The sequence below is a fragment of the Bombina bombina genome, chromosome 4, assembly GCF_027579735.1.
Source record: "Bombina bombina isolate aBomBom1 chromosome 4, aBomBom1.pri, whole genome shotgun sequence".
Lineage (NCBI taxonomy): Eukaryota > Metazoa > Chordata > Amphibia > Anura > Bombinatoridae > Bombina > Bombina bombina.
Genome location: NC_069502.1, coordinates 1,048,163,655 through 1,048,180,796, shown reverse-complemented (window position 1 = coordinate 1,048,180,796; position 17,142 = coordinate 1,048,163,655). Strand labels below are relative to the sequence as shown.

At 41.2% G+C, this 17,142-nt stretch overlaps 1 protein-coding gene across 1 annotated transcript in view; it reads right to left on the bottom strand.

Moving 5' to 3' along the window:
• GPCPD1 (glycerophosphocholine phosphodiesterase 1) overlaps positions 1-17,142 on the bottom strand; it is a 308,210-nt gene that overhangs the window by 240,499 nt on the left and 50,569 nt on the right. The window contains 1 exon segment of the mRNA XM_053712184.1: positions 929-1,052. Within this exon segment, the coding sequence (XP_053568159.1) occupies positions 929-1,052 (124 nt within the window).

The following is a 17,142-nucleotide window of genomic DNA, read 5'->3' as shown; positions in this document are numbered from 1 at the left end:
AAAAAAATATGTGCTGTAAGGAGACTATAAGAATGTGTAAAATTAGTGTAAGAATGGGTAAACAAAAGTCTATAAGATAAGCAATAGCGGAAGTGCTCATAAGAAAAAGGCACAAGTAGTTATGGCAAGGTGGGAGGTCACATGACGTTATTCTAGGTATGGAGAAATCAGCCATTCATCATTCTGAGATCTATACTAATTACAACTCATTTTGGTAATAAATCTTTATTTACCAGTTGTTACCAAGTTTGTTAAGTCTACATTTGTGTGCACTAGCTACCCCAGTGTAAAGTAATATTATCAACAAAATTACAATGCTGAGGATTATTCTTTAGAATTATCACTATGATACTATCATTTATTATTCATACTCAAGTGAAAAACCTAAAAGGCTTAATAAAAAAAAAAACAAAAAAAAAAAACACAGGTTTGTGAGATCTGCACAGTGTAGTAGTGTTTAGAATAGTAGTGTAGTAGTGTTTAGAATAGTAGTGTAGTAGTGTTTAGAATAGTAGTGTTTAGAGCAATCGGAAACATTTGGGTTTTTATTTTCCTATTCTGATATTTCAAAAGTGGAGGATGATTAAAAAAAAATAAAAAAAAAAAAATAAAAAAAAGTGTCAATTTTGTAACAAATGGAATTGAAAAATGTGTGTTGGGTTTTGTGCATTATAAAATTCTAATATTCTAATTGTGTTTCCATCCAATTAAAAACAAGGAGAATACAAAATCGTGCACATGGACAAACATTCAGTCACAAAAAGTCTGCACTTCAAGAGCAGGAAAGTGAAAAATATTAGTTCAAAAAATTAATATAGAAAACAGACTATTATACAATATATCTGTACAAACAGCATTTTTTTTATTTTTAAAAGTAGGTGACAAGCTATCTATGCTCTGAAACAGCAAGACCGATTTAACACCATACCTAAACCTAGACTTTTTAAATTTTTTCTTGGATATAGAAACAGGTTGTTTGTCAGAATAATGCAGACGTAATCTAAGCTCAGTCTGACATGTCAGCCATCCGGAATCCACAGTTTCAACGCCATCTGGCAAAGTAGATGAAAGTTATCAGTTGAAACAAACAAAACCCACACAAATATTCAAAAATACTTTTTAAAAAAAAAATCTTTACACAAAATTTCTTAAAAAGGGACAATAAACTAATATTTTCTGACAAATGAGCATGCTTTCTAACATTACCATGGTGTTTTTTTTTTGGTTCCAAGAAACAAAAATATGCTATATAAAATAAATAATTAAAAAAAAAAAAAGTCCTTTAAAAGAGACATGAAACTCAAATTTTTTTCTTTCATGATTTAGAGAGAGTAATCCATTTTAAACAACTTTCTAATTTACCTATATTATCTCATTTGCTTCATTCTCTTGATATTCTTTCCTGAAAGCATATCTAGATAGCCTCATTAGCTGCTGATTGGTAGCTGCACATAGATGAGGCGCGATTGGCTCATCCATTTGCATTGCTATTTCTTTCTTCAACAAAGGATAGCTAATGAACAAAGCAAATTAGCTAATAGAAGTAAATTGGAATGTTTAAAATTGTATTCTCTACCTGAATTATAAAAGAAAAAAACATAATTTATGCTTACCTGATAAAATTATCTTGTAGTGTATCCAGTCCATGGATCATCCATTACTTGTGGGATATTCTCCTTCCCAACAGGAAGTTGCAAGAGGATCACCCACAGCAGAGCTGCTATATAGCTCCTCCCCTAACTGCCATATCCAGTCATTCGACCGAAAACAAGCCAAGAAAGGAGAAACCATAGGGTGCAGTGGTGACTGTAGTTTAAAATTAAAAAATACCTGCCTTAAAATGACAGGGCGGGCCGTGGACTGGATACGCCACAAGAGAAATAAATTTATCAGGTAAGCATAAATTATGTTTTCTCTTGTAAGGTGTATCCAGTCCACGGATCATCCATTACTTGTGGGATTATCAATACCAAAGCTAAAGTACACGGATGAAGGGAGGGACAAGGCAGGTACCACTGCCTGTAAAACCTCTCCCCCAAAAATAGCCTCCGAAGAAGCAAAAGTATCAAATTTGTAGAATTTTTAAAAAGAATGAAGCGAAGACCAAGTCGCCGCCTTGCAAATCTGTTCAACAGAAGCCTCATTTTTAAAGGCCCATGTGGAAGCCACAGCTCTAATAGAATGAGCTGTAATCCTTTCTGGAGTCTGCTGGCCAGCAGTCTCATAGGCTAAGCGGATTATGCTTTTTAGCCAAAAAGAGGTTGCCGAAGCCTTTTGACCTCTCCTCTGTCCAGAGTAGACAACAAACAAAGCAGATGTTAGACAAAAATCTTTAGTAGCTTGTAAATAATACTTTAAAGCACGAACCACGTCCAGATTGTGTAATAGACGTTCCTTCTTTGAAGAAGGATTAGGACACAAAGACGGAACAACAATCTCTTGATTGATATTCTTATTAGATACCACCTTAGGTAAAAACCCAGCTTTGGTACGCAGAACTACCTTATCTGCATGGAATATCAGATAAGGAGAATCACATTGTAAGGCAGATAACTCGGAAACTCTACGAGCCGAGGAAATAGCTACCAAAAAAAGAACTTCCAAGATAAAAGTTTGATAACTATGGAATGAAGAGGTTCAAACGGGACTCCTTGAAGAACCTTAAGAACCAGATTTAAGCTCCATGGCGGAGCAACAGGTTTAAACACAGGCTTGATTCTAACTAAAGCCTGACAAAATGCCTGAATGTCTGGAACATCCACCAGACGCTTGTGCAAAAGAATAGACAGAGCAGAAATCTGTCCCTTTAAAGAACTAGCTGACAATCCTTTTTCCAATCCTTCTTGGAGAAAGGATAATATCCTGGGAATCCTGACCTTACTCCATGAGGAACCCTTGGATTCACACCAATAAAGATATTTACGCCATATCTTATGTTAAATTTTCCTGGTGACAGGCTTTCATGCCTGTATTAAGGTATCAATGACTGACTCGGAGAAGCCACGCTTTGATAACATCAAGCGTTCAATCTCCAGGCAGTCAGCCTCAGAGAAATTAGATTTGGATGGTTGAAAGGACCTTGAAGTAAAAAGGTCCTGTCTCAGCGGCAGAGTCCATGGTGTAAAGGATGACATGTCCACCAGATCTGCATACCAAGTCCTGCGTGGCCACGCAGGCGCTATCAAGATCACTGATGCTCTCTCCTGCTTGATTTTGGCAATCAGACGAGGGAGCAGAGGAAACGGTGGAAACGCATAAGCCAGGTTGAAGGACCAAGGTGCTGCTAGAGCATCTATCAGCGTTGCCTTGGGGTCCCTGGACCTGGATCCGTAACAAGGAAGCTTGGCGTTCTGGCGAGACGCCATGAGATCCAGTTCTGGTTTGCCCCAATGATGAATCAATTGTGCAAACACCTCCGGATGGAGTTCCCACTCCCCCGGATGAAAAGTCTGACGACTTAGAAAATCCGCCTCCCAGTTCTCTACACCTGGGATATGGATAGCTGATAGGTGGCAAGAGTGAAACTCCGCCCAGCGAATTATCTTTGAGACTTCTAACATCGCTAGGGAACTCCTTGTTCCCCCTTGATGGTTGATGTAAGCCACAGTCGTGATGTTGAAATCTGATGAACCTCATTGTCGCTAGCTGAGGCCAAGCCTGAAGAGCATTGAATATCGCTCTTAGTTCCAGAATATTTATTGGAAGGAGTGACTCCTCCTGAGTCCACGATCCCTGAGCCTTCAGGGAGTTCCAGACTGCACCCCAACCTAGAAGGCTGGCATCTGTTGTTACAATTGTCCAATCTGGCCTGCGAAAGGTCATACCTTTGGACAGATGGACCCGAGATAGCCACCAGAGAAGAGAATCTCTGGTCTCTTGATCCAGATTTAGTGGAGGGGACAAATCTGTGTAATCCCCATTCCACTGACTGAGCATGCATAGTTGCAGCGGTCTGAGATGTAGGCGTGCAAAGGGCACTATGTCCATTGCCGCTACCATTAAGCCGATTACTTCCATGCACTGAGCCACCGAAGGGCGAGGGATGGAATAAAGAACACGGCAGGAATTTAGAAGTTTTGATAACCTGGACTCCGTCAGGTAAATTTTCATTTCTACAGAATCTATCAGAGTCCCTAGGAAGGAAACTCTTGTGAGGGGGGATAGAGAACTCTTTTCCTAATTCACCTTCCACCCATGCGACCTCAGAAATGCCAACAATATGTCCGTATGAGACTTGGCAATTTGGAAGTTTGACGCCTGAATCAGGATGTCGTCTAAATAAGGGACCACTGCTATGCCCCGCGGCCTTAGGACCGCCAGAAGCGACCCCAGAAAATTCGTAAAAATTCTTGAGGCTGTAGCTAACCCAAAGGGAAGAGCTACAAACTGGTAATGCCTGTCTAGGAAGGCAAACCTGAGAAACCGATGATGATCTTTGTGTATCAGAATGTGAAGATAAGCATCCTTTAAATCCACTGTAGTCATGTATTGACCCTCCTGGATCATAGGTAGGATGGTACTAATAGTCTCCATCTTGAATGATGGAACTCTGAGGAATTTGTTTAAGATCTTTAGATCCAAAATTGGTCTGAAGGTTCCCTCTTTTTTGGGAACCACAAACAGATTTGAGTAAAATCCCTGTCCCTGTTCCTCCTTTGGAACTGGATGGATCACTCCCATAATTAGGAGGTCTTGTACACAGTGTAAGAATGCCTCTCTCTTTATCTGGTGTGCAGATAATTGTGAAAGGTGAAATCTCCCTTTTGGGGGGGGAAGCCTTGAAGTCCAGAAGATATCCCTGGGATATAATTTCCAACGCCCAGGGATCCTGGACATCTCTTGCCCACGCCTGGGCGAAGAGCGAAAGTCTGCCCCCTACTAGATCCGTTACCGGATAGGGGGCCGTTCCTTCATGCTGTCTTAGAGGCAGCAGCAGGCTTTTTGGCCTGCTTACCTTTGTTCCAGGTCTGGTTAGGTCTCCAGACCGTCTTGGACTGAGCAAAAGTTCCCTCTTGTTTTGCATTAGAGGAAGTTGATGCCGCACTTGCCTTGAAGTTTCGAAAGGCACGAAAATTAGACTGTTTGGCCCTTGATTTAGACCTATCCTGAGGAAGGGCATGACCTTTTCCTCCAGTGATATCAGCAATAATCTCCTTCAAACCAGGCCCGAATAGGGTCTGCCCATTGAAGGGAATGTTAAGCAGCTTAGACTTTGAAGTAACGTCAGCTGACCATGATTTGAGCCATAGCGCTCTGCGCGCCTGGATAGCAAAGCCAGAATTCTTAGCCATTAGTTTAGTCAAATGAACAATGGCATCGGAAACAAAAGAATTGGCTAGCTTAAGTGCTCTAAGCTTGTCAAGTATGTCATCCAATTGAGCCGCTACCTGTAAAGCCTCTTCCAGAGACTCAAACCAGAACGCCGCAGCAGCAGTGACAGGAGCAATGCATGCAAGGGGCTGCAGGATAAAACCTTGTTGAATAAACATTTTCTTAAAGGGACACTGTACCCAAATTTTTTCTTTTGTAATTCAGAAAGAGCATGCAATTTTAATCAACTTTCTAATTTACTCCTATTATCATTTTTTCTTCGTTCTCTTGCTATCATTATTTGAAAAAGAAGGCATCTAAGCTTTTTTTTAGTTTCAGTACTCTGGACAGCACTTTTTTATTGGTGGATGGATTTATCCACCTATCAGCAAGGACAACCAAGGTTGTTCACCAAAAATGGGTCGGCATCTAAACTTACATTCTTGCATTTCAAATAAACATACCAAGAGAATGAAGAACATTTGATAATAGGAGTAAATTAGAAAGTTGCTTAAAATTTCATGCTCAATCTGAATCACGAAAGAAATTTTTTGGGTACAGTGTCCCTTTAAGGTAACCCTCTAATTTTTTATCCATAGGATCTGAAAAAGCACAACTGTCCTCGACAGGGAAGGTAGTACGCTTTGCTAGAGTAGAAACTGCTCCCTCCACCTTAGGAACTGTCTGCCATAAGTGCCGTGTGGTGGCGTCTATTGGAAACATTTTTCTAAAAATAGGAGGGGAAGAGAACGGCACACCTGGTCTATCCCATTCCTTAGTAATAATTTCTGTAAACCTTTTAGGTACTGGAAAAACATCAGTGCACACCGGCACTGCATAGTATTTATCCAGTCTACACAATTTCTCTGGCACTGCAATTGTATCACAGTCATTCAGAGCAGCTAAAACCTCCCTGAGTAACACGCGGAGGTGTTCAAGCTTAAATTTAAATGTAGAAATATCAGAATCAGGTTGCATCATCTTCCCTGAGTCAGAAACATCACCCACAGAAAGAAGCTCACCTTCTTCAACTTCTGCATATTTTGAGGCAGTATCAGACATAGCTCTTAAAGCGTCAGTATGCTCTGTATTACGTCTAACTCCAGAACTATCTCGCTTTCCTCAAAATTCAGGTAGTCTGGCTAATACCGCTGACAGTGTATTATCCATGACTGCCGCCATGTCTTGTAAAGTAAACGCTATGGGCGCCCTAGATGTACTTGGCGCCATTTGAGCTCGAGTCCCTTGAGCGGGAGTCAAAGGATCTGACACGTGGGGAGAGTTAGTCGGCATAACTTCCCCCTCGTCAGATTCCTCTGGTGATAAATTTTTTAAAGACAGAATATGATCTTTATTGCTTAAAGTGAAATCAGTACATTTGGTACACATTCTAAGAGGGGGTTCCACCATGGCTTTTAAACATAATGAACAAGGAGTTTCCTCTATGTCAGACATGTTTGTACAGACTAGCAATGAGACTAGCAAGCTTGGAAAACACTTTAAATCACGTTAACAAGCAAATATAAGAAACGGTACTGTGCCTTTAAGAGAAACAAATTTTGTCAGAATTTGAAAAACAGTGAAAAAAGGCAGTAAATCAAACAAATTTTTTACAGTGTGTATAATAAGCTAATAGAGCATTGCACCCACTTGCAAATGTATGATTTACCCCTTAGTTAAAAAAAAAAAAAAAGGATAAAAATAATGATAGACTTTTTTTTAACAATCACACCAAACTGCCACAGCCTTGCTGTGGGCCTACCTTCCCCAACAAACTTTTTGGAAAGCCTAAAAGCCCTTTAGAGATGTCCTATAGCATTCAGGGGACTCCTGGAGGAAGCTGGATGTCTCAGTCTGTAAAAGTTACTGCGCAAAAAAGCGCTAAATTAGGCCCCTCCCACTCATAGTAACACAGGAAAGCCTCAGGAAACTGTTTCTAGGCAAATTTAAGCCAGCCATGTGGAAAAAACTAGGCCCCAATAAAGTTTTATCACCAAAATATATATAAAAACGTTTAAACATGCCAGCAAACGTTTTATATTGTAAATATAAAAGAGTATTACCTCAGAAAGTAAGCATGATACCAGTCGCTATTAAATCACTTTATTCAGGCTTACCTTACATAAATTTGGTATCAGCAGCATTTTTCTAGCATTCACATCTTCTAGAAAATAATTTTAACTGCACATACCTCAAAGCAGGATAACCTGCACGCCATTCCCCCGCTGAAGTTACCTCTCTCTTCAGTCATGTGTGAGAACAGCAATGGATCTTAGTTACAACCTGCTAAGATCATAGAAATCACAGGCAGATTCCTCTATTTTACTGCCTGGGACAAAATAGTACAACTCCGGTACCATTTAAAAATAACAAACTTGATTGAAGCAAGATAACAGCTACATTTCACCACTTTCCTCTTACTACCTCCATGCTTGTTGAGAGTTGCAAGAGAATGACTGGGTATGGCAGTTAGGGGAGGAGCTATATAGCAGCTCTGCTGTGGGTGATCCTCTTGCAACTTCCTGTTGGGATGGAGAATATCCCACAAGTAATCCGTGGACTGGTTACACCTTACAAGAGAAATCTGGGTTCAGTGTTCCTGTAATGACAGTTTTGTGAGAGGCCCAGCAGTGAGACAGTTAATTAGAGCAATTAGCAAACATTACATAATGCAGACTGCAAGGTGTGGTTCCCTTATTAACTGTTTCACTGCTGGGCTGCTCACAAAACTGGCATTAAAGGGAACACTGGTCCAGATACTTTGAAAATCACAAAATCAGGTGTGGATGATTAAAGCAGTCAAAACAGCCACTGTGCAAACACTGAGTTCTATACAGTAGGTATTACAGACCATCTTTAAGGCAGTGTTTCTCAATTCCAGGTCCCAAATACTACTAACAGTCTGGATTTGATTTTTTTCTTGCATCACAGCAATTTAATAATCCCACCATAGGAGTAGTTGAATTTGCAGAGCTAGTGGTACTTGAGGACTGGTGTTTGGAAATGTTAAATATTTGTTGTTTTGTATTGCTAAATTGTGCCTGCTACAGCCTGTCACCATCTGCTCCAATAAATTCACATCATAATTAGATAGCAAAATAATAATTTAAACCAGCATTACTTACATTTCATATTCTTGTTTTTATATATGAATTTAGGCAAAACAAAAACTAACATCCGTAATGTATAAATATGCTCTGTTTAGTTGCTAACACACATCTGCAGTCAGTCTCTTGTTCCTTTCAAGAAGGAACACCACCATATAAAAAAAAAGTCTTTATATAGAATTATTCCGTGAATAATAGTAAGTTTGCAAATATATCTTGTAAATTGTTCAACTTTTTACATTCCTGTTCAATACCCTGGAGTAAATGTATGCCAATTACCTATATTTTATGTGTGGCCACCTGTAAAATATCTGCCATTTAAAATAGAATATGTGACAAGTGGCAAACAAACTTAAGGGTAATTTGTAGGTGCCATATTCACACCTTATGGTGTCATGTGAAAGTAAGGGCACCATGACCGTCATGGTAGCAAATATTAAGCAATACCAGTATATAATGCATCTTAGCAACTTCATGTGTGTGTGTGTGTGTGTGTGTGTCTGAGCATCATTGTAATCAAGGGGGCCTGTATCTTTGTTGGTTCTCACATGACTATGCAGAGCTAAGGTACACAGGGGCTTTAACCCCTTTCCCGCCACGTCCCAGCAGTTTGGCTGTACTGAAGCCAAAGCAGCTTGGTAAATAGGATCGGGGCTGGAGAGCATGTCTAGCATCATAGGCACTCCCCCGACCCGATCCCTTCATTGAAATCACATTATCACATGAACAATCGTGTGATTTCAATTTGTTTACATCAGAACTTTTTTCCAATGTAGACAAATTAGTCCCGGCGGGAAAGGGTTAACATACAGAAGAGAGAGGTGAAAATAAGTCATAAAAAGAAATGTGACTCATAATGAGATGTGATAAAGGGCTTTTTGAATAAAAATAATGGAAACAATTTAGAAAATGAACAAAAACATAATTATGCTTACCTGATAAATGTATTTCTCTTGTGGTGTATCCAGTCCATGGATCATCCATTACTTGTGGGATATTCTCCTTCCCAACAGGAAGTTGCAAGAGGATCACCCACAGCAGAGCTGCTATATAGCTCCTCCCCTAACTGCCATATCCAGTCATTCGACCGAAGACAAGCAGAGAAAGGAGAAACCATAGGGTGCAGTGGTGACTGTAGTTTAAAATTAAAAATTACCTGCCTTAAAATGACAGGGCGGGCTGTGGACTGGATACACCACAAGAGAAATAAATTTATCAGGTAAGCATAAATTGTGTTTTCTCTTGTAAGGTGTATCCAGTCCACGGATCATCCATTACTTGTTAGATTACCAATACCAAAGCTAAAGTACACGGATGAAGGGAGGGACAAGGCAGGTACTTAAACGGAAGGTACCACTGCCTGTAAAACCTCTCTCCCAAAAATAGCCTCCGAAGAAGCAAAAGTATCAAATTTATAGAATTTTGAAAAGGTATTAAGCGAAGACCAAGTCGCCGCCTTGCAAATCTGTTCAACAGAAGCCTCATTTTTAAAGGCCCATGTGGAAGTTACAGCTCTAGTAGAATGAGCTGTAATCCTTTCAGGAGGCTGCTGGCCAGCAGTCTCATAAGCTAAGCGGATTATACTTCTTAGCCAAAACGAAAGAGAGGTTGCCAAAGCCTTTTGGCCTCTCCTCTGTCCAGAGTAGACAACAAACAAAGCAGATGTTAGACAAAAATCTTTAGTAGCTTGTAAATAATACTTTAAAGCACGAACCACGTCAAGATTGTGTAATAGACGTTCCTTCTTTGATGTTCCATCATTGTGTCCTAATCCTTCTTCAATCTCCTGATTGATATTCTTATTAGATACCACAGCACAGAAATCTGTACCTTTAAGGAACTAGCTGACAATCCTTTCTCCAATCCCTCTTGGAGAAAAGATAATATCCTGGGAATCCTGACCTTACTCCATGAGTAGCCCTTGGATTCACACCAATAAAGATATTTACGCCATATCTTATGATAGATTTTCCTGGTGACAGGCTTTAGTGCCTGAATTAAGGTATCAATGACTGACTCGGAGAAACCACGCTTTGATAAAATCAAGCGTTCAATCTCCAGGCAGTCAGCCTCAGAGAAATTAGATTTGGATGGTTGAAAAGTGAAATCAGTACATTTGGTACACATTCTAAGAGGGGGTTCCACCATGGCTTCTAAACATAATGAACAAGAAGTTTCCTCTATGTTAGACATGTTTAAACAGACTAGCAATGAGACCAGCAAGCTTGGAAAACACTTTAAATCAAGTTAACAAGCAAAAAATAAAAACTGTACTGTGCCTGAAAAACAGTGAAAACAGTGAAAAAAAGCAGTAAATCAAACGAAATTTTTACAGTGTGTATAATAAGATAATAGAGCATTGCACCCACTTGCAAATGTATGATTAACCCCTTAGTTCAAAAAACGGATCAAAAAAACGATACACGTATTTTAACAGTCACACCAAACTGCCACAGCCTTGCTGTGGGCCTACCTTCCCCAACAAACTATTTTGGAAAGCCTCAGAGCCCTTGAGAGAGAGGTCCTATAGCAATCAGGGGACTCCTGGAGGAAGCTGGATGTCTCAGTCAGTAAAAGTTACTGGGCAAAAAAAAGCACTTAATTAGGCCCCTCCCACTCATAGTAACACAGTGGAAGGCCTCAGGAAACTGTTTCTAGGCAAATTTAAGCTAGCCATGTGGAAAAAAACTAGGCCCCAATAAAATTTTATCACCAAAGTATATATAAAAACGTTTAAACATGCCAGCAAACGTTTTATATTGTAAATATATAAGAGTATTACCTCAGAAAGTAAGCATGATACCAGTCGCTATTAAATCACTGTATTCAGGCTTACCTTACATAAATCTGGTATCAGCAGCATTTTCTAGCATTCACATCTTCTAGAAATTTTTTTTAACTGCACATACCTCATAGCAGGATAACCTGCACGCCATTCCGCGGCTGAAGTTACCTCTCTCTTCAGTCATGTGTGAGAACAGCAATGGATCTTAGTTACAACCTGCTAAGATCATAGAAATCACAGGCAGATTCTTCTTCTATTTTCTGCCTTGGACAAAATACTACAACTCCGGTACCATTTAAAAATAATAAACTTTTAATTGAAGAAAAAAGAGAAACTACGTTATACCACTTCTCTCTTACTACCTCCATAATTGTTGAGAGTTGCAAGAGAATGACTGGATATGGCAGTTAGGGGAGGAGCTATATAGCAGCTCTGCTGTGGGTGATCCTCTTGCAACTTCCTGTTGGGAAGGAGAATATCCCACAAGTAATGGATGATCCCGTGGACTGGATACACCTTACAAGAGAAAATGTAACTGAATAAATATTATATCCATGTTAAAATGTGTTCTTTCTAGCTTGCAGTGTGGTTTACTGCTGAAGACTATGTCCAAAGAGCTTTCAATTAGTGATTACGCATTTTATCATTTCCCCATACAACACATGCATGCATTTGTAGCTAGCCAGGTATGTTTACAATAATGTTTGATCGAGTGAGTGAGTGAGTGAGTGAATCCCAGGGCAGTGAACAGGAAAGTATAAAATGAACAATAACTGTTGCAAAAACAGAATTTATGCTTACCTGATAAATTACTTTCTCCAACGGTGTGTCCGGTCCACGGCGTCATCCATTACTTGGGGGAAATATTCTCCCCCACAGGGAAAGGCAAGGAGAGCACACAGCAAGAGCTGTCCATATAGCTCCCCCTCTGGCTCCGCCCCCCAGTCATTCGACCGACGGTTAGGAGAAAAAGCAGAAACTATAGGGTGCCGTGGTGACTGTAGTGTATAAAGAAAAAAAATTCAACCTGATTAAAAAACCAGGGCGGGCCGTGGACCGGACACACCGTTGGAGAAAGTAATTTATCAGGTAAGCATAAATTCTGTTTTCTCCAACATTAGTGTGTCCGGTCCACGGCGTCATCCATTACTTGTGGGAACCAATACCAAAGCTTTAGGACACGGTTGAAGGGAGGGAGCAAATCAGGTTACCTAAACGGAAGGCACCACGGCTTGCAAAACCTTTCTCCCAAAAATAGCCTCCGAAGAAGCAAAAGTATCAAATTTGTAGAATTTGGCAAAAGTGTGCAGAGAAGACCAAGTTGCTGCCTTACATATCTGGTCAACAGAAGCCTCGTTCTTGTAGGCCCATGTGGAAGCCACAGCCCTAGTAGAGTGAGCTGTGATACGGTCAGGAGGCTGCCGTCCGGCAGTCTCATAAGCCAAGCGGATAATGCTTTTCAGCCAGAAAGAGAGAGAGGTAGCAGTAGCTTTTTGACCTCTCCTCTTACCAGAGTAAACGACAAACAAAGATGAGGTTTGTCTAAAATATTTTGTTGCTTCTAAATAGAACTTTAAAGCACGAACAACATCTAAATTGTGTAATAAACGTTCCTTCTTTGAAACTGGATTCGGACACAAAGAAGGAACAACTATTTCCTGGTTGATGTTCTTGTTGGAAACAACTTTTGGAAGAAAACCAGGCTTAGTACGCAAAACAACCTTATCTGAATGAAAAACCAGATATGGTGGATTACACTGCAAAGCAGATAATTCAGAAACTCTTCTAGCAGAAGAAATAGCAACCAAAAACAGAACTTTCCAAGATAATAACTTAATATCTATGGAATGTAAAGGTTCAAACGGAACCCCTTGAAGAACTGAAAGAACTAAATTTAGACTCCAAGGAGGAGTCATGGGTCTGTAAACAGGCTTGATTCTAACCAAAGCCTGAACAAAAGCTTGTACATCTGGCAAAGCTGCCAGTCGTTTGTGCAACAAGACGGATAATGCAGAAATCTGTCCTTTTAGAGAACTAGCTGACAACCCTTTATCCAAACCTTCTTGGAGAAAGGAGAGAATCTTTGCAATTTTAATCTTACTCCAGGAGAATCCTTTGGATTCACACCAACAGATATATCTTTTCCATATTTTATGGTAAATCTTTCTAGTCACAGGTTTTCTGGCTTGGACCAGAGTATCTATCACAGAATTTGAAAACCCACGCTTGGATAAAATCAAGCGTTCAATTTCCAAGCAGTCAGCTGCAGAGAAACTAGATTTGGATGTTCGAATGGACCTTGTACTAGAAGATCCTGTCTCAAAGGTAGCTTCCATGGTGGAGCCGATGACATATTCACCAGAGCTATCAGAATCACTGAGGCCTTCTCCTGTTTGATCCTGGCTATGAGCCTGGGAAGGAGAGGAAACGGTGGAAACACATATGCTAGGTTGAACGACCAAGGCGCCACTAATGCATCCACTAGAGTCGCCTTGGGATCCCTGGATCTGGACCCGTAGTAAGGTATCTTGAAGTTCTGACGGGACGCCATTAGATCCATGTCTGGAATGCCCCATAATTGGGTTAACTGAGCAAAGACCTCCGGATGGAGTTCCCACTCCCCCGGATGGAAAGTCTGACGACTCAAATAGTCCGCCTCCCAGTTGTCTACTCCTGGGATGTGAATAGCAGATAGATGGCAGGAGTGATTCTCTGCCCATTGGATTATCTTGGTTACTTCCTTCATCGCTAGGGAACTCTTTGTTCCCCCCTGATGATTGATGTACGCAACAGTCGTTATGTTGTCCGACTGAAATCTTATGAACCTGGCTTCCGCTAGCTGAGGCCAAGCCAGGAGCGCATTGAATATAGCTCTTAGTTCCAAAATGTTTATCGGGAGAAGCGACTCTTCCCGCGACCATAGGCCCTGAGCTTTCAGGGAGTCCCAGACCGCGCCCCACCCCAAGAGGCTGGCGTTGGTCGTGACGATGACCCACTCCAGTCTGCGGAAACTCATTCCCTGAGACAGGTGATCCTGGGTCAACCACCAGAGAAGTGAGTCCCTGGTTACCTGATCTACTTGAATTTGGGGAGACAAGTCTGTATAGTCCCCATTCCACTGATTGAGCATGCATAGCTGTAATGGTCTTAGATGAATTCGAGCAAAAGGAACCACATCCATTGCTGCGACCATTAGTCCTATTACTTCCATGCATTGAGCTATGGAGGGTTGAGGAATAGAATGAAGAACTCGACAAGCTTTTAGAAGCTTTGCCTTTCTGACTTCTGTGAGAAAGATCTTCATTTCCACAGAATCTATTATTGTTCCCAGAAAAGGAACCCTTGTGGACGGTGACAGTGAACTTTTTTCTATGTTCACCTTCCACCCGTGAGATCTGAGAAAGGCCAACACAATGTCTGTATGAGCCCTCGCTTTGGAAAGGGACGACGCTTGGATTAGGACGTCGTCTAGATAAGGTGCTACAGCGATGCCCCTCGGCCTTAGGACCGCTAGAAGGGACCCTAGCACCTTTGTGAAAATTCTGGGAGCGGTGGCTAAACCGAATGGAAGAGCCACAAACTGGTAATGTTTGTCCAGAAAGGCGAACCTCAGGAACTGATGATGAGATTTGTGGATTGGGATATGCAGATACGCATCCTTTAGATCCACGGTAGTCAAAAATTGACCCTGCTGGATTGTCGGTAAGATTGTCCGAATGGTTTCCATCTTGAAGGATGGAACTCTGAGGAACTTGTTTAATATCTTTAAATCCAGAATTGGCCTGAAAGTTCCCTCTTTTTTGGGAACCACAAACAGGTTTGAGTAAAAACCTAGACCTTGTTCCCCGGAGGGGACTGGGTTTATCACTCCCATCTTTGATAGGTCTCTTACACAATGTAAGAATGCCTGTTTCTTTATCTGGTCTGAAGATAAGCGAGACAGGTGGAACCTTCCCTTTGGAGGAAGTCCCTTGAATTCTAACAGGTATCCCTTGGAAACTCTCTAGTGCCCAGGGATCCAGAACATCTCTTGCCCAAGCCTGAGCGAAGAGAGATAGTCTGCCCCCTACCAGATCCGGTCCCGGATCGGGGGCTACCCCTTCATGCTGTCTTGGTAGCAGCAACAGGTTTCTTGGTTTGTTTACCCTTGTTCCAGCCTTGCATGGGCTTCCAAGCGGGTTTGGGCTGGGCCGCGTTACCTTCTTGTCTAGCGGCAGTGGAGTTATTAGCCGGTCCGTTCCTGAAATTGCAAAAGGAACAAAAATTAGACTTGTTCTTAGCCTTAAAAGGCCTATCCTGTGGGAGGGCATGGCCCTTACCCCCAGTGATGTCTGAAATAATTTCCTTCAATTCCGGCCCAAAAAGGGTCTTACCCTTGAAAGGAATATTCAGTAACTTAGTCTTGGACGACACATCTGCCGACCAGGATTTTAGCCAAAGCGCCCTCCGCGCTACTATAGCAAAACCTGAGTTTTTCGCCGCCAATTTCGTTATTTGAAAGGCGGCATCCAATATAAAGGAATTGGCTAACTTTAATGCGTGAATTCTGTCCATGACTTCTTCATAGGAAGTCTCTTTCTGGAGCGACCTTTCTAGTTCTTCGAACCAAAAGGACGCCGCTGAAGTGACAGTAATAACACACGTAGCTGGTTGAAGGATGAACCCTTGCTGAACAAAAATCTTTTTAAGCAATCCTTCCAATTTTTTATCCATAGGATCTTTTAAAACGCAGCTGTCCTCTATAGGAATAGTTGTGCGCTTCGCTAGTGTTGAAACAGCTCCCTCAACCTTCGGGACCGTTTGCCATGCGTCCCTTCTAGGGTCTACTATGGGAAACATTTTCTTAAATATAGGAGGTGGGGCAAAGGGTACACCTGGCTTCTCCCACTCCTTTTCCACTATGTTCGCTACCCTCTTAGGTATTGGAAAAGCGTTGTCGTAGCTAATACCTCCTTAAGCAAAGCGCAGAGATGTTCTAGTTTAAACTTAAATGCCACTAGATCAGGTTCTGCCTGTTGAGAAATTTTTCCTGAATCTGAAATTTCACCCTCAGACAGCCCTTCCCTTACAGCCAATTCAGATTGATGCAAGGGTAAAATAGATAAGGCATCGTCAGCGTCTGATTGTTCATCCTTTTTATCTGTATTTAAAACTGAACAATCACGCTTTCTCTGAAAAGCTGGCAGTTTGGATAAAAGATTTGCTATAGAATTATCCACTACTACTGATAATTGTTGCATAGAAATAAGCACTGGCGCGCTAGGTGTCGCCTGCGCGGGCAAAGCTGGTGTAGACACAGAAGGAGAGGATGTAGAGCTATCCCCACTACCTTCATTAGATAAATCATCTTGGGTAACATTATGAAAAATAACAGAGCTGTCCTGATTTTGTTTGGACGCTATGGCGCAATTATCACAAACACTCGAAGGGGGAACCACATTTGTCTCTATACACACAGAACATAGGTTATCTGATGGAACAGACATGTTAAACAGATTTAGGCAGGCAAACAATGCAATAAAAACGATTTTAAACAAAAACGGTACTGTCTCTTTAAATAATAAAATTACACATTTATTTCTGAATGTTCAAAAAACTATGAAGGCAATATCCGATTTTTCTGAAATTTGGACCCCAGTGTCTTAATGCTTAGAAAGTATTGCACAGCAAATATGGAGACTCTAGCTCTTAAAACAAGCAAACCGGAGCTAATTGTTGGATTTAACCATTTTTATACACTACAATCCCTGCTACAGCCTTGTTGCAGCTTTTTACCTTCCTTAGGGGTCACCATTCACAGAAAAAAGCCTTTTGGAGTCACTTTCTGAACCACAGGACCCTCTCACATGAATCTGCATGCATTGCCTTGTAAATCAATTGTGCAGCTGAAGCACCAAAATGAGGCTTCCTCCCTCAGCACACTAGAGTGAAGGGGCCTTC